This window comes from Haliotis cracherodii, unplaced genomic scaffold (assembly GCF_022045235.1).
Source record: "Haliotis cracherodii isolate W230 unplaced genomic scaffold, xgHalCrac1.p SCAF_15, whole genome shotgun sequence".
NCBI lineage: Eukaryota > Metazoa > Mollusca > Gastropoda > Lepetellida > Haliotidae > Haliotis > Haliotis cracherodii.
In genome coordinates this window covers 19085661-19111953 of record NW_027266270.1, presented here as the reverse complement: position 1 = coordinate 19111953, position 26293 = coordinate 19085661, and the positions used below count along the sequence as shown (strand labels likewise).

General features: G+C 39.7%; 1 protein-coding gene across 1 annotated transcript in view; it reads right to left on the bottom strand.

Moving 5' to 3' along the window:
- LOC139462352 (monocarboxylate transporter 13-like) overlaps positions 1-11803 on the bottom strand; it is a 36106-nt gene extending 24303 nt beyond the window's left edge. The window contains exon 1 of the mRNA XM_071244009.1: positions 11586-11803. Coding sequence (XP_071100110.1) covers positions 11586-11760 — 175 coding nt within the window. The 5' untranslated portion in view covers positions 11761-11803. The remainder of the gene's footprint in view (positions 1-11585) is intronic.
- Between the last annotated feature and the right edge of the window lie 14490 nt (positions 11804-26293).

Below are 26293 nucleotides of genomic sequence, written 5' to 3'. Positions count from 1 at the left end.
ATGGTATACCAAAAATTTCAGTACGTTTATTTTCTTTCTTATAGCCGTGAAGAGTGAGTATTGTTTCACGTGGCACAATATTGTGAACTATATCACATCAGCCTTTAGATATACTAGTTTTGTCAAACAAACCAGAAGTAGATATCATGAGCGACGTCCCATGCCGTCGGGGCAGGATGACACACAATCAACCAAACACGGAAATGCTTCGGAGAGAACGATGACTTCAATGATGATATTATCAAACAACATTTTAAATTGCGAATAAACATAAATTGAGCTCCCATATGGCCTCTGCCGACGCACATTGCTCAGTATGTTCAAAAGTAGGGGGGCACGGGTGGCCCAGTCGTCTAAGGCGCCGCGATTCACTGTGCAGAGTTGCGTCCCTTGGGCACGCCCAAAACCTATGATTCTGGATTCGAATCGTTTGTCAGCACCATACTCGTGCTCGTTGGTTTCACCGAAGTGGTAAACATCTGAGACCTGCATCACTTCGAGCTTGCCTCCCACATAAAGCTGACTGACGCGATATAACTGGAATACTGTTAAAAGCGGCGAAGACGGGTATGGCGCTGACAAACCTAGAAACAGGACGTACCGGGATTCGAGCCCATAATCATAGGTTTCTGGCGTGCCCAAGGGTATGTACAATGGAAAAGGAGTGACCTGGAAAATTAAATTCAGCAGCGGGAGACTCTAAACGTTTCTGGGACATGATAAAGTGTGTGTCTTGACGACCGCAACGTCTGGTGTCCCCCGCCGTGATATTGCTGGAATATTGCTAAAAGCGGCGTAAAACCATACCCACTCACTCACTCACTGAACAGATGGGTATTCAACAACAGAGTATCCGGTATATTTGATTGCTTCATGGGTGTGAGGCAAGGGTGTATGCTTAGTCCTTTTTTGTTCCAGTTTATTATAAACGAATTGGATACGGAAAATGAACAAGACTGTCGTTTTGGTGTTCAGTTACATCCGGAATTTATTCGTATTTTCTACTTCTATTCCCGGATGACCTTATTGTTTTTGGCAAAACTGTCAACAACTTACAAATGAAGTTGAATATCTAGCATGATTACTGTTGTAAATGGGAAATGTTAGTCAATCAACCGAAAACAAAAATAGTTGTTATTATAAATGGGGGAGGTTTATTTCGTTATGAAAATGGTATTATATTGAAAATGCGGTTGAAGTAGTTCCTGGATACAGTTATCTTGGCTTGTATTTTGGCAATAGATTACTGAGGTCGAAAGCTTTACATAATATTGCAATTCAGGCAAGAAAGGTGTTCATGATCCTTTTAAGTAGTATACATTCTTTAAAACCTTACTAGACTCACTTTTACTTCAAATTATTTGATGCAAAGATAACACCAATACTTTTATCCGTGGCTGAAAATTGGGGGTTCAGTGACATAGAACCATTACAAAAAGTTCAGTTGTATGGCTGTAAGCGTAAATGTAAGGTTATCAACTTCAAATAATAGTGAGGTGAGGGGAGGTGAAATGGGTTTTTACGTCGCGTCCAAGATTATTGCACTTATATAGCGACGTGCATATGCGTGTGTGTGTTTGTGTGGCTGCTTGTACTAGTCCGGACTGATGCCGATTTATAGTGCTAGCCCACTGAGATACCATACCGCAGTTTAACATGAATACCCCACTCAGAGCCGACCAGTCTTTGTTTTAGCCCCTTAATGCCGAGCGCCAGACAGGGTAAGTACCATCTTTTAAGTTAAACGTCTTTTGAAATGACGCGGTCGGGGATTGAACCCCGGACCTTCCGCTCTCCGGGCCACGGAGGCGGTCTCAAATAATGGAGTGTGGTAGATGTTCTTATTCAGCCGTTTGCTGTTTTGAAATGTGTCAAATATTGGCTGTCTCTTTTCGATATGCAGGGATCTCGTTTACCCCCAAAAATGTAATAATATCTTGTGGTTGTACGGTGAACAAGGCCACGAAAATTGGGTAACGAAACTAAAAACTGTTATTTTTAGATTAGGATTTGGTGATGTCTGGTACTTTCAAACATGTGTTAATAAAACCGTATTAATAGTGATCTATCCGAAAGCCACAAAATGGCTTATCATGCGCAGTTGTAAAAGATCCATTTCATGTGAGAACTATTTGAGTAGTATAACAGTAAATAAATTCAGGACCACATTGACTTACTTTCGGCTCTCACAATTTAGAAACTGAACGTGGACGACATTCCTCGTGAATTTAGAAAATGTAAAGTTTGTATCTTAAACCATGTCGAACATGAATATCACTTTGTTAATTTGTCCAGGTTATAGCTATCTAAGGCAAACTTACATAAAATCTAAATATTACATCTTTCCAAGTATTCCAAGTATGAGTTTAATACACTACTGTCATCGCAAGATCCTATTATCAATATGACTATAGCCAAGTACTTGTTTACGCCAATGCTGGAAGGACACAAATTCTCCAACTTTGATAAAATGCAATTACGTTAAAACTGCTTTTTCAAAAACAAGAAGCAAAGGAAAGTGTTGTATTTTATTCTGTTTGCACCTAAATTGTATTTCGTTTGTACATAAAGGCCCGTGGCCTACAAGTACTGAATCCAGTGAAGACTAATCATTCGTAATGGAATATATTCTTCCTTCAACTTTGGGCGTTTTCTCAGGGACAGCATGTAGTAGAACCATGGAACTTGTGTAAGTGCACTGCACCTTTCATATTCCCACAAATTCTCAACAACGTAAATTTGGTTGTTATTTACAGGTTTTCTTTATGGGCCATAACTGACATGTCATTTAGCCGATTTTGTTAAATATAGGTACAAAGGTGTATCTAGGTACACTATAAATATATTAACGTTACTACCTTGCTTCCATGGCAACGGAAAACGGCATCTGCAGAGCTGATCAACTTTGGTATTAAGGTACAATACATATTTCAGGACTCAACCGAATGGGTTTTCTTACCATCATGGCAATGTAACCGAGGCATCTGATTAATCTAAATTTAGTTGTTCTATTTCGTTTTTAGATATATTTTTGCACACAAAGCATTTCAAGCATTTCATTACAATAGCAACGTAACTGAGGCCTCTCATTATTCGAAATTCAGAAATTGTCCGATTTCATCCAAATGTTGTATATTGACATGATATGCAACTCCGAACTAAACCACATAGGTTTTATTTTTACTGTGTCAATGGACAGGAAGCGTCTGATAGCTCCTTTAAATAGTCTACCTGTATAATCTTCAAAAAACAGGGGTTGCGATTTTGTCGTCCAATATAACTGCAGAGGGACGTTTGGATATTCATGTTAACTTTATCATACGTATACGGGAGGTATTTAATTCCCCAGGGGACAGTTCTAGTTAACTTAGTTAGCTTAATTTTTATCCATACATGCAAGATGGCCGAAAGGCTTATGTGACGTATTGCCATCCGTCTTTTTATGGCATGCGTCATCCGTCATGCGAAATCTTTTCAGAATCCAATGCGATTTATTCATACAAAATGTTGAAAGATAGCATGTATAGCTAGTCTTGTACGAAGTTCCGCGGTGAGCTTATGTCAGCTCCCCCAGATGGAAGAATGGTCGGTACCTAACTGACATGAAATACTCTACAGGTCGTATGCCTAATGTTCTTTGTTCGCTGTTTTCAATCAACAATGGTCTTACAACAGGATATGCTAAACTGCCATTTCATAGATATTATTTTTTGACTCGACACGGTACTTGTGAAACCGACAGGGTGGTTTTTGTAATAAAAACATCCTTGCATTGGAATTCCTGTCGTTTGTAATATCCTATGGGTCTGGTGTATGTTTACCTGTCATATGCGTAATACTGCTTCAAAATAAACATTATTTTATGCCTAAAACTCTTTTAATGGACCATTCTATCAACCCACCACCATCTACGACTTGGTCTGATCTGCTTGTACTGAGTCCTCCTTTTCGTCGCTATGGTATTAGGATAGTAACGGAAAAAGGTTACCCTGAAGAGTATCGAAAGTTAACTCTTGAAGAACAGTCAGTTCGGTTAAAAGGGTTAGGGGTCATACACCCTTTCATAAAACCTGCATATAGCGACCAGGTGGTCGTTGTATAGAGGGAATCAAAAACCGATTAGTTATTTGCACATCTAGATAAAGTAACGATCACCTAAACCAGCAAGTTCGATAAGTATTATTTCATTGTGATAATCATTAATGTAAATATATATATATTCTGTCACTTCAACCCTTAATGTTATTTTCTTTACATTAAGAGTTGTAACAATGGTTAACTCGCAATCCTTAGCGTAAAATATTTTTACCTTAAGAGTAATTTTTACATTAAGGGTCGTAACAAGGGTTGACCCCGTCTCGTTGCCACTCTTACACAGCCTAGGGGCCCGTGAAGATCCGGAGTAGAATAAGTCTTCAGCAACCGATGCTTGCCGTAGAAGGCGAATATGTTTGTCTCTAAGGTGATCGGATGGTCAGACTCGCTGACTTGGTTGATGCATGTCATCGTATCCCAATTGAGCAGATCGATGCTCATGATGTCAATCACTGGATTATCTGGTCCAGACTCGATTATTTACAGACCGCCGTCACATAGCTGGAATATTGTTGAGTGCGGCGTTAAACAAACAAACAAACAAACAAACAACAAACCCAAGGGAAAATTTAATCAAAGCGCTATGACGCGCGTTACATGAGTACCATCTTCCCGAGGTAAGGGAGTTAACTGACTTTAAAAGTCCAGTTTCCACCCTTGCCGAACTAGGCTGGAATTCCTGGGTTCGATCGTAGCGCCACCAGTGGCTATTACGAGTTATGTCCCTTCTTTGCCTCTGCAATGGGCGAATCAAATTCCTCCTCTCGTATCACTTGCATTTGCTTCCAACAGTCAAGACGATCTGATCGATAATAAAGATATATATTGTGATAAAACGGGTCTTACTTCGCGAAGTGCATCAAGTCACGTAAACTCCTTGATTAAAAACATGAAAAGAGTTGAAAAATAAGTGTTAACAACGAGTTGGAGGTACACATGCTTTGCAAATCCTTAATCGACCAAAATTTGCATCACAGTTTACGAACAGGATTTTTATTTCGTTGCGCGATTTTGATTGGACTATGCATAGACTCGTTAGTCCAGCCAAAATGTAACTCCATAATACCAGGCTAGTTCGGCAAGGGTGAAAACTGGACTTTTTTAGTCAGTTAAAGCCCCTATCTCACATACACGATTTAAGAAATTGCGAACACGATTTAAGAAAAGTTGAAAAATCGTGTTGATTAGTGCTCGACCTTGTGGTTTATGCAAATTTCTTAACCAAGCACGACCCTCATACGACCCTCATACGACCGAACACGACACTCATATGATGGTCATAAGATATTCATACGATACAACACGATTTAACCTCATTTAACACGAACCCAATACGACAGTCATACGACCAAACACGACTGTCATACGACGCCCATACGACTCAACACGAATCAACACGACCGCCATACGATTAAACCCGAAACATTACGATGTCCATACGACTACAAAAATAAACACGATCTCCATACGACTGAGCAAGACCTTCATACGACATATTTTTGTTATTTTGGTCACGTGGGTCATGTTGTATATAAGCTGCATTGCAACAGCATTTCTGTGTCAGTTTTCACCATGTTCAACAACGAACAATACCCACAAGAAGCAGCTTTGGAGGAGGAGGAAGTACTTCTGGTAGCTATGGCTTTGATGGTGAGGGGTAGGAGGCAGCATGGGCGTCACATAGTGAGGAACAGGAAGAGATTCTGGGTTCGACCATGGTTGTTGAGCTTCCGTTACGGCCGCCTGAGGTTTGGCATGTCTGTCCCACGTTCTCACTCAGTCACGTGATGGGCTCTTCCGGTCGTATGACAAACGTATGGATTTCGTGTTCAGGCGTATGGGAGTCGTATGAAAGGCGTATGCAAGTCGTGTTGAATCGTGTTAAAACGTATGAAGGTCGTATGAGTTTCTTCCCACGCTCCCCAACACGACTGAATGCGACTGAACACGATCGTCATACGACTGAACACGATCTTCATAAGATTGAACACGACTGTCATACGACCTTCATACGACCTTCATGCGACTGAACACGACTATTCAGCTCGGCTTAAATCGTGTTATAATTTTTTCCATTGCAAATATTTATAACACGTTTTAAGCCGAGCAGCGACGTCCATACGACCGCGCGCGACCGACCACTACTTAACACGAAAGAATGAGTGCGCGACCTTCATACGTTCTAACACGATTTAATGAAAAACGTTTAATCGTGTTCAGATTTGTGAATGTGAGATAGGGGCTTAACTCTCTTGCCTCGGGAAGATGACTGTGTACCAATTGACGCGTTGTCGCCTTTACTAAAATAAATATCTTTACCAAAAGGTGACAATGCGACGACTCGACATTTTTTCAGTTCTAAATATGTGGCGTTGTGGCAATGTCGCGCTGTCATTTTGGTATGTTCCACTTGCTTTAACAAGTGCTACAGCCGACATTGCGGAATGTTTGTTTGTGTATTCCATAGAACATGACATTCCATAACCCAGCACTGCCTACAGAAGAATAATTTTGAATACTAAACAACAACCTGTTGTCACGGGAGACTGGTGTTATGTTTAATGTAATTGCAGCGTTTAGCGCGCTCATCGTTGAGATAATCGCAATTAACATGATACCACATCACTTTAGCCCTGAGCAGTGGAACACCTGTTGCCTACCGCCACGCGGGCACTGCTGGTGGTGCAGCTTTCTTTCGACTACCGTTCATGTTGTCTACAGTCAGTTCCATAATACTAGAGAACAACCTTAATAGAATTAAAACTTGACATAAAGCCGAATACTTTAAAATATCCTGTTCAGGAGTAGCTTTGTAAATAGGGGGAAGGACGCTTTGACTAAAACAAGAATTATTAAAAAAATTAACCAACCCTTTTTCACCTGAGTAGTCTCTCATATGTTTTTCAGTGATTTTAGTATAAAAAACATTAAACCACTGATCATGCCTAAGATGTGGCTTACTAACAACAAGAACGTTATTTATTTACACTCTTATTGGAGTTCATAACCGAGTATTAACTAACGTCACACTAGTGGGTCAATTAATTATCAGGAGATGTGCTGTCAGTAGGCCTCTCTTATTCTTCTCTATGTCATTTTACACGGGTAGGCGCTGTTCAGAGTTGCGTCCCTTGGGCAGCAAACCTATGATTGTGGGTTCGAATCCCGGTTCGTCCCGATTATGTTTCTAGGTTTGTCAGCACCATAATTGTGCTCGTGAGTTTCTCCGAAGTGTTGAACGTCTGAGACATGCATCACTTCGGGCTTTCCTCCCACATTAAGCTGACACGCAATGATATTACTGGAATAATGTTAAAAGCGGCGTTAAACCCAACTCTCTCACTCACTCACTCACTCACTCACTCACACGGGCAGGTCTTCTATGTTTCTGAAGGAGTCATCTTATGACCCCCCTAATCATTGGTGCATTACTTTCTTTAGATAACACTGTAGACGAAAACGAACTGTAAAGGTAAGTTGGTTTGACCCACAAAATACAATCGTTATCAAGGCCTTAAGGTCCGGAACACAACACATTGGTTTGGAAAATGCACGTGCAGCTGTATAAATTCCCTGAACATCACTTTTCGGGTACCGTAAAAATGCACGTGCAGAAATGACATAACATGTAACATGACTTCAGCCGGGGAGCAGACATAACCATTTTTTGTTTGTTTCATTTTAACCACCATCAAACATGTGTGTATTCTATATTTTGTCCGGCAGTATATTTTCAAGACGTCCCCGAAAGTTGTGAGAAAAAACTGCCTACCACTGAAGGTTGGTTTTCGGAGTGAGTGAGTGATTATGGTTTTACGCCGCTTTTAGCAATATTCCAGCAATATCACGGCGGGGGACACCAGAAATGTGGTTTTCTGAGAGGTCATATATACATCCAAGACTCGTTCATACTAAGCAGCCATTTTGAACACAAGATATCACAACTTAGAACGCCCTCTCCCATAGATTTACAAGTATTCTTATTTACAGTTAATAAATCAAATGACAGAAAGGAAAGGAAAGAGATAGAGAAACGTATGTACATTCACACTGCTCACTCAAACCTTTTTGTTTTCTTTATATATGTATGTACATTCCTAAAAATGCTTTCGTTCACATGATTAGGTAAAAGTGCATTTCCAACTAGCATCAGGTCAATATTTACATCACAAGTATCTTTCACAATTAACAATAGTGAGAGCATCAAATCGTTTCTAGCTGATTTAAACAAAGAACATTCAATGAAAAAATGATATGAATTTTCACATGGGCAGGCTAAATGCTCATGATTTGAAACAAAAAAACCACGCACAATTAACAAAAGAAAGAAACGCCAACGAATAATTTTCATACTTATATGGTTAAAATCATGAAAAGCTTTCCATAGTGAGGATAATAGGTTTCTTCCACTTTTTAACTTTTTATTTGTTCTTTGTTAAATCCACATAGCCTTTAATGCATTCTTGTGCAGTCACGTACGTAGTATTTATATATTGCTTCACGTTCAGGAGGACATCGATAAGGTGCAGTTAAAACATTTCATCTATGTACTGGATCTTCAGTTCCCGGGTAAGAATAGGTATTCAGCAATCCATGTTTGTTGTAAGAGGCGACTAACGGGATCGGGTTGTCGGACTCGGTGACTTGTTTGATGCATGGCATCGTATCCCAATTGTATAGATTGATGCTCGCGATGTCAATAACTGGATTGTCTGGTCCAGACTCGATTACTCACAAACCGCCATCATGTGGAATATGGGGAGGTTGCAAGAAGCATAACATGATGGGCATCTATCAGATCTCAGAATCCCAAAGGCACCAAACATGAAAATAGCCACCTTAAAATCTGTGGACAATTCGTCACGTGTATATCTCTCGATGTATTCATATCACTTTCCCAACCAAGATTTAATGTCATTTGTAAATCCACACCGTGTGTCATAAAAAAAACTATTCCGCATTCGTTTCATTTTGAAATTAATTTTCTGGTATGGCCATCAAAATGTCGACAGCAGATTAATGTCAATTTCATTGTGCTTTCCTGGCACGGTGGTCATCTACGTGCACACATGTCAATCATTTCATCTGTCAATCCAAATTTCCGACGTGGATTGGATTTCATTAATCGGCAATAGAGTCGCCCTTTAACATATACTGCACCAGGGAGACATATCAACATTGAAGTAATAAGCTGTACTCAAAAATAAAAGCATCGAGGCCACCTAATTTGATAGGAATATCTGACATTTAGTATACGAGTGAAATGAAAAAGACAATTGGTTTGCACAATCATATACGAACAAAGTAGACAAACAAATATCTTGGTTTGAGGCGTTCCGAGATATGTCACCACATTAATGGACTCTTGATGCAAACGCTATAAGACATGATATTTAGACAGGTAGGTCTAGCCGTCGACATATACCGACCGTCGCTCTGAAAAGGTTACGACATGGGTCTCCATTGAATTAAAATAGATTGGAATGAAAAGATATAACTTGGTTTCAAACTCATCTTTTTGCATTGCTCTGGATAACGGAAGGACCTTGAACCCAAACAAGCCAACATCGCCCCTGGACAACCCAAACCTTAGTCTCATCGGCCACCCAACATCCACCTTCCTTCCCCTGAAAACATCATACATCTCCGCCCCTCCTACCTCCCCCAACTCCCACCCCAACTCCCACCCCAACTCCCATCCCTAGAACACATTCCCAACAATGAAACTATCACCCACAACCATATCTTCGCCCCACCCCCTACCAATCCCCGCCTCACATCTTTCACCCTTACAAACTCGCGCTTACCACCACCATCACCACCGCCCCACACCCTTTGGCCTTGGGAGAGAAATCAATTCATATTGAATTCCAACATAATGAATCATTTTATCCTTCGCGACTTTTTTATTAGGCATTTGACAAATGGATGGTTGTATTCATGACAGCAGTATACATATATCCTGATTATTAAACATTAATTCATAGTAGCGTATTACGCCGTTACATGTCCTAACCAGGGCATTCAACGTTGGGAGGAAGGTGCTCTTCCTGTCCAGCAGTGCTCATCTGCTCAATAGTCCAACACTGCATGCTTTGTTCAAGTATCATATAGTTATTCATGGTTATGAGTGTTGAAATGGAAGTATTACCACTGTAATAATACATGAAGCTGTGAATGATACGATCATAAATAATATACATGTATATTAACAAAAGCGACAAGAAACCTCTGCCAAAGGCAGGGTCGATTGTACGATTACGACTACAACATAAGCATGTGTTTATGAATCACTATCAAATAGTGACGATACAAGGTGTTCCCCAAAGCTGAGTGCATTATGCGCCACCGATGGTATCCGTCACAAACACACACAAAAGCAAGTCAATCGTTCACCAAAAGAAACACGGAAGACTTGACTTTGCATGTGTTTGTGACGGGTGCTATCGGTGGGACAAGATGCGCTCACTGTTTCACGAACACGTGGTATCTTCACTACTTGAAAGTGAATGTAAAACGTCGATGAACACATGGTTATGATTTTGGGAATCGTACAACGGTTTCTGCTTTTTTCAGATATTTCTTGTGATTATGAAAAGGATATTGTCGCCAGTTCCCACTTTTGTTATCTTATTACGTTTGTTGTTCTTACAGCTTCTTATATATGTTCTCTGCATTTATTCACTTTTTGTCGCGTTGTCCCATTGTAGCGCTTTGGTTGATATTGACACTTTTTGCTTGTTTTTGGAAGGGCGACAATACGACAATGTCCCTTCTAGCATTCCATAGATGAAAAAACAACATTTTAAATGAAGGATGAAGGAGTAAGTATATACTCCGAAACGTTATGTTCCTCATTATAAAGAACTTTGACATCCACAAATTCTCTTCCTTGTATGTATCATTTCTAAATGCCTTTCAAAGACTTGATATTGTCGCACTTATTCATGTTATTGGCATGTAATATGAACCACGTATATTACATATAATATACTGGTATTTTGCAGATGATATACCAGTATTTTACACATAATATACTAGTATTTTACATATAATATACTAGTATTTTACATATAATATACCAGTATTTTACAGATAATATACTAGTATTTTACAGATAATATACCAGTATTTTACATATAATATACTAGTATTTTACATATAATATACTAGTATTTTACATATAATATTCCAGTATTTTACATATAATATACTAGTATTTTACATATAATATTCCAGTATTTTACATATAATATACTAGTATTTTACATATAATGTAATGTGAACCACGTATTTTACAGATAATATACTAGTGTTTTACATATAATATACCAGTATTTTATATATAATATACTAGTTTTTTATATAAATTGTAATGTGAACCACGTATTTTACATATGATATACTAGCATTTTACATGTAATATACTAGAATGCTAAAAAAGAATAAACTACATGTTACGGAAATTTGATAAAAAACCTGATACTCACATAATAACTGCAGACAGTCATACGGACAGAAATCCTCGTTTAATTTTTCCACAAAAACTCCAAAGCTTTGCAGTTGGCCTCCCACAGGGATGTATACTATGACCGTGACTATTACCACCAGCACGCCGTGGTATCGGGAGGGGAGGAGAAAGTCGGGGGAGGGGGGACACCCCATAACTACCACTGTGGTATCCCCGACACTGCTCCACGTAGCACCATCATTGAGATACACCACTAGTCTACATTACCAGTATGTTAAACATACTATATGTGCCTCACATGTTGAGAGGCCCTGTTAGGGTTATGGACATTATAGCTGTTACACATTATATTTATTTTAATTCACGTGCTGTGGTTTAAATGGTTAACGTTGCAAACTGATGACATTTCTACTAATTGTTTGTTGTTGCTCTTTGAATTCTGCGCATGAATAGACATGAGGAAAAATTTATATATCTTCGTTTAAATGAAATATCACTTCTTCATTTACGGGGCGGTGGGGTAGCCAAGTGGTTAAAGCGTTCGCTCGTCACGACAAAGTCCCGGGTTCGAGTCTCCATATGGGTACAATGTTCATTTCTGGTGTCTCTTCCCGTTATATTTCTGAAGGATTGCTAAAGCGGGGTAAAACCATACTCCCACACTTCGCCATTTACAGTTTTCGACTTCAACTCCGAGATTGCTTGTTATTGTAATTACTGATGATACAAACGGTCCATGTTGTTCTGTCCAAACCGAACCACTAAAAGTACAGTATCAAGAGAAAATGGTGACCACCATGCAAAAATCTGATTAAACATAAACAGAAATATATAGGTAGATAATCGTCGAGAATAAAAATCAATTAAACATTCTGCTATGTATTGTCGGCAAATCGTCACGATATGGCTGAAATATTGCCGATGTGACGTAAAGCATAAACTCACTCACTCACTCACTATTGTCGGTAAAGCAACATTTATACAATTAAGGCATATTTACACCCTTATTTATTATTAAGTTTTTATAGAGCTAATTTTGCTCGACAGTGCGGTTTAAGGTTTATATCCCTCGTCTATAGCGTTTGTGAACCTTTATTTTCGATTCAATTGTTTTGTTAGTGTTTTTCACTGACTCACTCACCCACTCACTCCTCAACTAGGCCTCCTGTTATATCCTTGGAAAAGCGCCACCTGTTGTGGGCGTACAGTGAGACGACCCAGTCTGTCACAATGGAACCGCATGTGCTAATGTAATTAACGACCGTATGTTATTCATGAATATTAAAATAATAATAATCATACAAATTTGAATTCCTGTAGTAAAGCAACCAACGATGCATGGCCGCAGCGAAATTAATAGCTCGGGATCAATATATGTGCGTGATATGATGGCTCTTGTGTAGACAGGGCAATTTGGAATACGTGTGTGTTTGTACGTTCGTCTGCGTGTGTGTGTGTGTGTGTTGTGTGCGTGTGTGTGTGTGTGTGCATGCGTGCGTGCGTGCGTGCTTGCGTGCGTGCGTGCGTGCTTGCGTGCGTGCGTGCGTGCGTGTGTGTGTGTGTATGTGTGTGTGAGAGAGGCGCCTTTCACGACCAGCATAGCTTGACGGGACCAAGTGTTACCCAGTATCCTCACAGGCGGTGTATTTTGATGTTTATATAATCATTTGGAGTGACACACAAGAGAATCACACATTACATTAAAGATCGCATACCAAACACACACAACACTCAACACACGCCACACACATATAAAAAAACACACATCGTGCACATCATACAACATCGCAGTATATACCACACCACATTATACACAACACACACAATGCATACCATACACAACACACACAATACACACACTACGCACCATGCAACATAATACACCACACTACATTATACAGAACATACACAATGCTCACCATTCAACACACCACATTATACAACACACACACAATACACACACAATACACAAACTATACACCACGCAACATAATACACCACACCACATTATACACAACACACACAATGCTCACCATTCAACACACAACATTATACACCACACACACACAATACACAAACTACACGCCACGCAACATAATACACCACACCACATTATACACCACACACACAATGCTCACCATTCAACACACAACATTATACACCACACACACACAATACACAAACTATACACCACGCAACATAATACACCACACCACATTATACACAACACGAACAATGCTCACCATTCAACACACAACATTATACACCACACACACACAATACACAAACTATACACCACGCAACATAATATACCACACCACATTATACACAACACACACACACAATACACAAACTACGCACCACGCAACATAATACACCACACCATATTATACACAACACACACACAAAACACAAACTACGCACCACTCAACATAATACACCACGCCACATTATACACCACACACACAATATACACACTATATACCATGCAACGTTACACATCATATTATTCACAGCACACACAATACACCACGCCACATTATACACAACACACACATTACACACAATGCACACAACACAACATTATACACCACGCCACATTATACACAACACACACAATACACCACGCCACATTATACACAACACACACAATACACCACGTCACGTTATACACAGCACACACAATACACCACGCCAAATTATACACAACACACACAATACACACAATACACACAATGCACACAACGCACACAACGCAACATTATACACCACGCCACATTATACATAATACACACAATGCACACAACGCAACATTATACACCACGCCATATTATACACAGCACACACAATACACCACACCACATTATACACAACACACACAATACACCACGTCACGTTATACACAGCACACACAATACACCACGCCAAATTATACACAACACACACAATACACACAATACACACAATGCACACAACACACACAACGCAACATTATACACCACGCCACATTATTCACAGCACACACAATACACCACGCCAGATTATACACAATACACACAATACACCACGCCACATTATGCACAATACACACAATGCACCACGCCACATTATACACAACACACACAATACACACAATGCACCACACCACATTATACACAATACACACAATACACACAATGCACCACGCCACATTATACACAATACACACAATACACACAATGCACCACGCCACATTATACACAATACACACAATACACACAATACACCACGCCACATTATGCACAATACACACAATGCACCACGCCACATTATACACAACACACACAATACACACCATACACCACGCCACATTATACACAATACACACAATGCACCACGCCACATTATACACAAGACACACAATGCACCACGCCACATTATACACAACACACACAATATACCACGCCACATTATACACAACACACACAATACACCACGCCACATTATACACAACACACACAATACACCACGCCACATTATACACAATACACACAATGCACCACGCCACATTATACACAATACACACAATACACCACGCCACATTATACACAGCACACACAATACACACAATGCACACAACGCACATAACGCAACTTTATACACCACGCCACATTATACACAACACACACAATACATCACGCCAAATTATACACAACACACACAATACACCACGCCACATTATACACAACACACACAATACACACAATGCACACAACGCAACATTATACACCACGCCACATTATACACAACACACACAATACACCACGCCAAATTATACACAACACACACAATACACCACGCCACATTATACACAGCACACACAATACACCACGCCACATTATACACAATACACCACGCCAAATTATACACAGCACACACAATACACCACGCCACATTATACACAGCACACACAATACACCACGCCACATTATACACAATACACACAATGCACACAACGCAACATTATACACCAGGCCACATTATACACAGCACACACAATACACCACGACACATTATACACAATACACACAATGCACCACACCAAATTATACACAACACACACACAATATACCACGCCACATTATACACAACACACACAATACACACAATGCACACAACGCAACATTATACACCACGCCACATTATACACAACACACACAATACACCACGCCACATTATATACAACACACACAATACACCACGCCACATTATATACAACACACACAATGCACATCATTCACCGTAAATAGGCTTTATTGAAAATTAAACTCTTCACGGAGTGCGTCGTAGGTAATAACAAATAATATATTATTATTCTGTGAATATTTGTTTTATGTTGGATAATTAAGCTTTATTAAAAATTAACCTCTTCACGCAGGGCGTCGTAGGTAAAACAAAAAATAAAGATTTATTATTTTGTGAATATTTGTTTTATGTGGAATAAATATGCTTTATTAAATGTAACTACTTCACGGAGTGCATCGTAGGTAATGAAAAATAATATATATTATTATTTTGTAGAAAAATGTTTTATGTGGGATAAATAGGCTTTATTAAAAGTTATTTGATGTGTGTTCACTGTACACATATGACTTAAGAACTTTCAAAGTTCATCAGGTTGTATAGGCGAAGGTGATCATTGTCTTACAAACACTTATGAAGAAATGTATGTAATGTATATTTTATTACTTGATAACCTTATAAAAAATTATATTGGTATTACAGAATTTTTAATAGTATTATATTGATTTCATTTCATTTGACAGCAGTGTGACTGCCTGATGTTGTAGGATATCACTTTATATTACTTACAGCTTTCTGCACAAATATAACATATTCAGTTACATGATATATTTCAGTACTACAGATCTTTAACAACGCTTGAAATATCATCTGAATGGCTCATTTCAAACAAAAGTCTTTGTAATATTTAGGTACACGTTGCGCCATAAATGAAGACAACTAAATGTTGTGTTAACATTGTCACCACTACCCGAAAACCATCTTCCCGAGGCAAGGGAGTTAACTGACTATACAAGTCCAGTTTCCACCCTTGCCTAACTAGGCTGGTATTATGGAGTTACGTTTTAGCTGGACTAACGAGTCTATGCATAGTCCAATCACAATCGCGCAACGAAACCGACATCCGGTTCATGCAGATTTCGATCGATTGCAGGATTTGCAAATCATTTGCACCACCAACTCGTTGTCAACATATATTTTCCAATATTTTCATGTTTTTAATCAATCCCCCAATAACGCACGTTCCAGCTGCTGTGTTTAGTTCCCAAGGTGAAGACGTCGTCTTCTAATCTGCCGCCCTAGATAATCCCACAACTGTTACACCTGTGAGTGGTTAGGTGAAACAGGACAAAACGAATGCGTTATTAATGTTGAGAAAGTTCTCGTTTCTTCTAGGTGTGTTTGGCCTGGCATTGTCCTATTGGAACAGCATCCGTGAAGATCCGGGTTAAAATAGATCTTCAGCAACCCATGCTTGCAGTAAAAGGCGACTATGCTTGTCGTAAGAGGCGACTAACAGGATCGGGTGGTCAGGCTCGCTGACTTGGTTGATGCATGTCATCGTATCCGAATATGCGTGGATCGATGCTCATGATGTCAGTCACTGGATTGTCTGGTTACAACTTATTTAGAGACCGCCGACATATAGCTGGAATATTGCTGAGTGCGGCGTTAAACAACAAACACACTATTGGAACAGTATCCATAATCTCTATCTTCTGAAGGAAGAGGGGGGGGGGGTAGCCTAGTGGTTAAAGTGTTAGCTCGTCACGCCGAAGACCCGGGTTCGATTCCCGACATGGGTACAATGTGTGAAGCCCATAAGCCCATCTCTGGTGTCCCCCGCCCTGATATTGCTGTAATATTGCTAAAAGCACATAACGCAACATTATACACAACGCCACATTATACACAGTACACACAATACACCACACCAAATTATACACAACACACACACAATACACCACGCCACATTATACACAACACACAAAATACACAAAATGCACACAACGCCACATTATACACCACGCCACATTATACACAACACACACAATACACCACGCCACATTATACACAACACACACAATACACACAATACACACAATACACACAATACACACAATGCACACAATGCACACAACGCAACATTATACACCAGGCCACATTATTCACAGCACACACAATACACCACGCCACATTATACACAACACACACAATACACCACGCCACATTATACACAACACACACAATACACACAATACACACAATACACACAATACACACAATGCACACAATGCACACAACGCAACATTATACACCAGGCCACATTATTCACAGCACACACAATACACCACGCCAAATTATACACAATACACACAATGCACCATGCCACATTATACACAATACACACAATGCACCACGCCACATTATACACAATACACACAATGCACCACGCCATATTATACACAACACACACAATACACCACGCCACATTATACACAATACACACAATGCACCACGCCACATTATACACAACACACACAATACACCACGCCACATTATACACAACACACACAATACACCACGCCACATTAAAAACAACACACACAATACACCACGCCACATTATACACAACACACACAACGCACACAACGCAACATTATACACCACGCCACATTATACACAGCACACACAATACACCACGCCACATTATACACAGCACACACATTACACACAATGCACACAACGCACATAACGCGACTTTATACACCACGCCACATTATACACAGCACACACAATACAGCACACCAAATTATACACAACACACACAATACACCACGCCAAATTATACACAACACACACAATACACACAATGCACACAACGCAACATTATACACCACGCCACATTATACACAACACACACAATACACCACGCCACATTATACACAACACACACAATACACCACGCCACATTATACACAGCACACACAATACACCACGCCACATTATACACAACACACACAATACACCACGACACATTATACACAATACACACAACGCACACAACACAACATTATCCACCACGCCACATTATACACAGTACACACAATACACCACACCAAATTATACACAACACACACACAATACACCACGCCACATTATACACAATACACACAATACACACAATGCACACAACGCCACATTATACACAACACACACAATACACACAATGCACACAACGCAACATTATACACCACGCCACATTATACACAACACACACAATACACCACGCCACATTATATACAACACACACAATACACCACGCCACATTATATACAACACACACAATGCACATCATTCACCGCAAATAGGCTTTATTGAAAATTAAACTCTTCACGGAGTGCGTCGTAGGTAATAACAAATAATATATTATTATTCTGTGAATATTTGTTTTATGTTGGATAATTAAGCTTTATTAAAAATTAACCTCTTCACGCAGGGCGTCGTAGGTAAAACAAAAAATAAAGATTTATTACTTTGTGAATATTTGTTTTATGTGGAATAAATATGCTTTATTAAATGTAACCACTTCACGGAGTGCATCGTAGGTAATGAAAAATAATATATATTATTATTTTGTAGAAAAATGTTTTATGTGGGATAAATAGGCTTTATTAAAAGTTATTTGATGTGTGTTCACTGTACACATATGACTTAAGAACTTTCAAAGTTCATCAGGTTGTATAGGCGAAGGTGATCATTGTCTTACAAACACTTATGAAGAAATGTATGTAATGTATATTTTATTACTTGATAACCTTATAAAAAATTATATTGGTATTACAGAATTTTTAATAGTATTATATTGATTTCATTTCATTTGACAGCAGTGTGACTGCCTGATGTTGTAGGATATCACTTTATATTACTTACAGCTTTCTGCACAAATATAACATATTCAGTTACATGATATATTTCAGTACTACAGATCTTTAACAACGCTTGAAATATCATCTGAATGGCTCATTTCAAACAAAAGTCTTTGTAATATTTAGGTACACGTTGCGCCATAAATGAAGACAACTAAATGTTGTGTTAACATTGTCACCACTACCCGAAAACCATCTTCCCGAGGCAAGGGAGTTAACTGACTATACAAGTCCAGTTTCCACCCTTGCCTAACTAGGCTGGTATTATGGAGTTACGTTTTAGCTGGACTAACGAGTCTATGCATAGTCCAATCACAATCGCGCAACGAAACCGACATCCGGTTCATGCAGATTTCGATCGATTGCAGGATTTGCAAATCATTTGCACCACCAACTCGTTGTCAACATATATTTTCCAATATTTTCATGTTTTTAATCAATCCCCCAATAACGCACGTTCCAGCTGCTGTGTTTAGTTCCCAAGGTGAAGACGTCGTCTTCTAATCTGCCGCCCTAGATAATCCCACAACTGTTACACCTGTGAGTGGTTAGGTGAAACAGGACAAAACGAATGCGTTATTAATGTTGAGAAAGTTCTCGTTTCTTCTAGGTGTGTTTGGCCTGGCATTGTCCTATTGGAACAGCATCCGTGAAGATCCGGGTTAAAATAGATCTTCAGCAACCCATGCTTGCAGTAAAAGGCGACTATGCTTGTCGTAAGAGGCGACTAACAGGATCGGGTGGTCAGGCTCGCTGACTTGGTTGATGCATGTCATCGTATCCGAATATGCGTGGATCGATGCTCATGATGTCAGTCACTGGATTGTCTGGTTACAACTTATTTAGAGACCGCCGACATATAGCTGGAATATTGCTGAGTGCGGCGTTAAACAACAAACACACTATTGGAACAGTATCCATAATCTCTATCTTCTGAAGGAAGAGGGGGGGGGGTAGCCTAGTGGTTAAAGTGTTAGCTCGTCACGCCGAAGACCCGGGTTCGATTCCCGACATGGGTACAATGTGTGAAGCCCATCTCTGGTGTCCCCCGCCGTGATATTGCTGTAATATTGCTAAAAGCGGCGTAAAACCATGCTACTCACTCACTCACTCACCCTATAATGTTCAAACTGGATTAGCGCAGCCCTTATCATCGCCATTCACAGAAGGACCCCTTTCTGTTCTGCTGATAACCTTGGCATATTTCTCATATCTTTAAAAATTATATTTGATATTTTGGGATCAACCAGCTTGCTTTTTATACCCACTATGCAGTTTCATCGCGTGCTGTTAAATTCTTGCAGTACTTTGCCTTTGAACTGTCGTCAGGACTCGAGAACAAATGCTAAAGAAATAGAGATTGTGCGGACTCTCACTTATATGTCGTTGTAATACAAGCCATGTGGCATTAAAAAGTGTCAGGGCAACACCACTTCAATTATATTCTCGTTATTTCAATTATTTTCTCGAAACAACGGTTTTTTTTCGTTATTTCTATTATTTTCTCGTAATTTCGTTATTTTAAGTTGATTTCAAAAACTCGAAATTTCGATATTTTTCTCGGTATTTCGATTGTTTTATCGTTATTTCAAATGTTTTCTCGAAATTTCTAGTTTTCAGAAATATACTTGAAATAATGAAAATAAAATCGCAATTACGCGCAAATAATCGAAGGAACGATAAAATAGTTGAAATGACGAAAATGTAATCGAAATAATTAGAGAAAAATCTAAATTTCGAGAAAATAAACGAATAATTGAAATAACTATTCGAACTACAGTGTATGGTTAGAATGTTGGAGCCAAGACATATACATGTAGTTCTAACAGTGGAACTGCATTAAATTGGCACCATCTTGAAATGAATGCGTCTCTAAATGAATGAGACTGCTGGGCCCTAGTCAAAAATGCGACTCAATGTGAATACGACTCGTTGGAGTAATCAGCGATGCATAGTTTGACAAGAGTGAGCAGAACTTTTGATCACAGCAGTGACAATTCACTGGATGTCCATATGTAATTTCTTGTGTTTGAATGACATTGTTATATACTTGTTACAACTGCCGCCCAATAAACAGTGATGTGGAATATATATAATTATATATTTGTATGGTTTTAGGTCAAAGTTGGTATTTCTGCTATCCAAAATGTGAAGTGAGGCCGTCTTATCGTTGATAGTCATTTTGAGATATAAATGTGATGTTTAATCAATGCTAGCAAAGACCACTCGCATTTTTCGCATTTAATTCGCGCTCGAATTAATTTCAAGATTGACCGTATTTGTACTATTCGAAGTACGGTATATAGGTGAAACATTAGAGCCACACTCTATAGCTGTGATATTAGACAACCCTAACTCACATACTCGAACATAAACCTGCGATATTCGTTGTGCTAAGATCGTTTTGTGGGACGGGATCAATAAAACTTCATCCGCCATACTCTATAGCTGTGATATTGGACAACCCTAACCACATATATGAAAATGGAATTGCGATATTCGTTGTGCTAAGATCGTTTTGTGGGACGGGATCAATAAAACTTCATCCACCACACACTATAGCTGTGATATTGAACAATCCTTACCACATATATGAAAATAGAATTGCGATATTCGTTGTGCTAAGATCGTTTTGTGGAACGGGATTAATAAAACTTCAACCGCCACACTCTATAGCTGTAATATTGGGCAATCCTAACCACATATATGAAAATAGAATTGCGATATTCGTTTTGCTAAGATCGTTTTGTGGGACGGGACCAATAAAACTTCATCCACCATACTCTATAGCTGTGATATTGGACAACCCTAACCACATATATGAAAATGGAATTGCGATATTCGTTGTGCTAAGATCGTTTTGTGGAACGGGACCAATAAAACTTCCTCCAGAATTACAATGAAGCAAACACATCTACCACATGGACTGTGAGCAACTCGTACGTGATGCATAGCGCCATCCAACCGATGGCATCACCTACTTGAGTTACATGCTAACCAGCTTGATATTGACCTTTCAAAACAACGACCGCTATTGTGATAGATTGATTCCAAAACAGTGACAATCCTTCCTATAATGCGTCTCCTGAGTGCCTCGAAATCAGGCGCTGACGACCACTTCCGGTAAACACTTCCCACCATACAGCAGTTTATGATCCCAGATCCCGCTTGGGTAAACTTCCGGTCACGTCAAAGCTCTCAAAGGCTTTCGGTGGGATAGACGTACAACCTGTTGGAGCTGGTTTGTCAGGGAGCTGCATTTGAGTTGCTTCAGTGCAATAGACACCCAGATCAGCGGTTATTGCACAATGTTGCACACATAATTGGTAATAACTAGCAAGCAAGGAGTTCGATATTTTGACATTGTTGGAATGAACGTAGATCATTTGTGAGGGAGTGAGTTGGGTTTGACGCCGCCTTGAAAATTATTTCAGTTATATCACGGAGTGTTAGCTTAATGTGGGAGGAAAACCCGAAGTGACTCAGACATTAGCCACTTTAGTGAAAGCCCCGAGCACGGCTATGGTGCTGAGAAGCCTACAAACATAATCGTGTCGAACCGGGATTCGAACCCATAATCATAGGTTTCTGGCGTGCCCAAGGGACGCAACTCTCCTCAGCGAATTGCAGCGCCTTAGACGACTGGACCATACGTGTCCTCTCATTTTTTAAGTACCAGTTGTTAAAAGGAAAACGGATTATATGTGACCATTTATACTACGTGCTAACGCCTATCTCAATCGATCAGTCATTGATCAGGAAAGCGATCAGGCAACCAATTAAATGGAGTGATGAAAAAGTATTCTTTTTTGTATATCAACCAGGGGAGCCAATATTGGATGATACACATATGCATTCTTAGTAAAATCAGTCCAACAAAATGAGTTCATACATGTAATCCCACCCACTCATAAACGTGTTTCGTGCCTCTGGAACCAGCTCACGAGCTCTATATATCTTCTCTCGATAATATGTCGAGCTTTCCACCCACATCAGGTCGTTATACAACAGGAATACTGTTCAAAGTGGCGTTAAACCCAAGTCTCTCAATCCCTCTCTCGAAAATAGGTATCAAATCCAAGTCGTCACAATCGTGGGCTTTCGTGCTATTTCTTCTACTTGTGTTTTGTATATACTACAGACGCTTTGTTAATCCATTTATCACGACTTCCGGCACGCTAGGTTGAACATGTTCTTTTACGAAAAAGTTGGTAGTCAGGCTACACCTTGGCATCGACACAAGCCACGCCGAACTCTGTAGGAAGTTTAGAATGATTTAGCTTCATGTAGTGATTTGTTTGTTTGTTTGTTTGTTGTTTAAAGCCGCACTCAACAATATTCCAGCTACATGACGGCGGTCTGTAAGTAATCGAATCTGGACCAGACAATCTAGTGATTGACATCATGAGCAATCTACGTAATTGGGATACGATGACATGCATTAACCAAGTCAGTGATCCTGACCACCCGATCCCGCTAGTCTCCTCTTACGACAAGCATGGGTTGCTGAAGATCTTCACGGGACCTTCATGTAGTGAACCTGTAGTTCGGGGTGTACGAAGACCTTGGTTGATGCAGACATATTTGATATAGTCTGAATCTGATGTACACTCAATCGGCATTAAGCTGCCTCGCCATGATGAAACTGGAATACTGTGCAATGTGGTTCCATCCATTTACTCAAATGTCAGAATAGACGATAACAACCGTCAGAAAAAACAGTACCATTCAAAACAAAACCATTGTCTGGATTAAAGAGGTTGCCCCATATTCATGTCAAACTGTTTCCCAAACGAGCCACAATATCAGATTACACACGAGCACACTGTCGTATTGTCAGCTACCAATATGGATGTTTTCCTCCTCTCGAAGGTCGAGCTTCAATATGTATAAAATACTACACGTTTCATTAGGAATAGCACCTTTCCACTAAATACAATCTCATTAAAATCAGATCTTCGTTCTCGCTACCGCTAAACAAAGATCTAAGGACATCCCATTACGGGTCACGTCAGACCGACCTTGCGCGAACTTTGACCGACCAATGAAATGCCTGACAAAAAGTTCAGATTAGCCAATCAGAAGGCAGCTTTTTCGTGCTTCACGACACAAATTTCAAATTGGCGACTATTTTGACAAACTTTCGATAAACATAATTTGTTTAAACCTGAACAAAAAAACACATTCTGGAATGGATAATAGATTGTCTAGATTGTATGGATTCAGTCGTTAAGCCTGTAACTATCGTTCGGAATACCTAATGTTAATGTGTTCGGGGTGGCAAGACAAGGAATCACATTCCGACTGTCACTTTCATGATCTGGTAAGCGACGCTCTGATTGGTCGGATGGAAGGTCGTTCTGACGTGACGCCAAATGGGATGTCCTCAGATCTTTGTTTAGCGGTAGTGAGAACTAATGAGATTTCGCTGAACATAACCTACTTTCAATATTTTACTGAACAGATACGCATCTTCATTATGTAACGCACTGAGGCACATTTGTCCTGTTAGAAGCACAACTTCGAATTGAACACTCAAATGTCCAACAAGCTCAGAGCGATTATTATTAAAGACAAATTATGTTTATAAAACCTATGGAAGAAGGTGAAATGGGGTTTAACGTCCAGTCCAAGATTAACATGAATACCCCACTCAGACACAGTATACTGAACGACCAGTCCTTGTTTTAACCCCTTAATGCCGAGCGCCAGACAGGGTAACAACAAGTACCATCTTTTAACGTCTTTTGGTATGACGCGGCCTGGGATCGAACGCCGGACCTTCCGCTCGCCGGGCGGACGCTCTACCACCAGACAACGGAGGCGGTCTACCTATGGAAAAAAGCATGCGTAACAATGAACATTGTAATATACCTCAGCAGCCAACTATTCAAATCCTCCTAGTTTGTGATATATCTAACCATTAAATGAACCAACCATACATCATCAACAATAAAAATATAAACTGTATCAGTGAAAATATACCCCCAAAAATAAGTATTTCCAAAACGCCCCAAAACGCCCTAAAGCGCTGAAATGTCGGCATTATTACCTTCAGTTACAGATATATTAATGATATGTCTGTTTTAAGTGTTATGAAAGATGCTCTCAAAGAGAACAAAAATAAGTTTTAAAATGATGCCGTTGTTAATGCAATTCTGGATTACAAAACCCATCGCCATATTGCCAACCGGAAGTCAATTTCCTGAAACTCTCGAAGCAGAGTGATAAAACCAGTCGTGCGATGGGAGGTAGAGGGCGCTGCTCTGGAAAGCGTGCATAATATTACTCCGAGTGGAAAATAAAGCCTTGGGCACAAGGAACCGCCATCAGCTGCTCCTCTTGGGGCATGTTTATAGATAACTTATCACGATGACAGAGGGCACAGATTAGACTCTCCTTCAAGATCCTGTTGTCTGGTTGCGGAGATTTCACACCTACGATAAGTCGCCTTACACACACTGATGTCGAGACTCTGGCATAATGGGCAATATCATTAACACAACAACACGAGTGTACTTAAGTCGCTTTGTAGTACACTGTGTTTGACATTTAGCATTCGCATTCTACCTGCGACGTCGAAACATAATTATCAAGTTTTCTTTAAAGTAAAGGTTGTAAAAACAATTAAAAATGTAGAAATGAAACGTAGATAGAACGTCAATGCCAGAGAACAATCAGCCTCGATTATCCACCGAAACGGATTTCATTGGGCATTGCGCCATCCATTCTATTT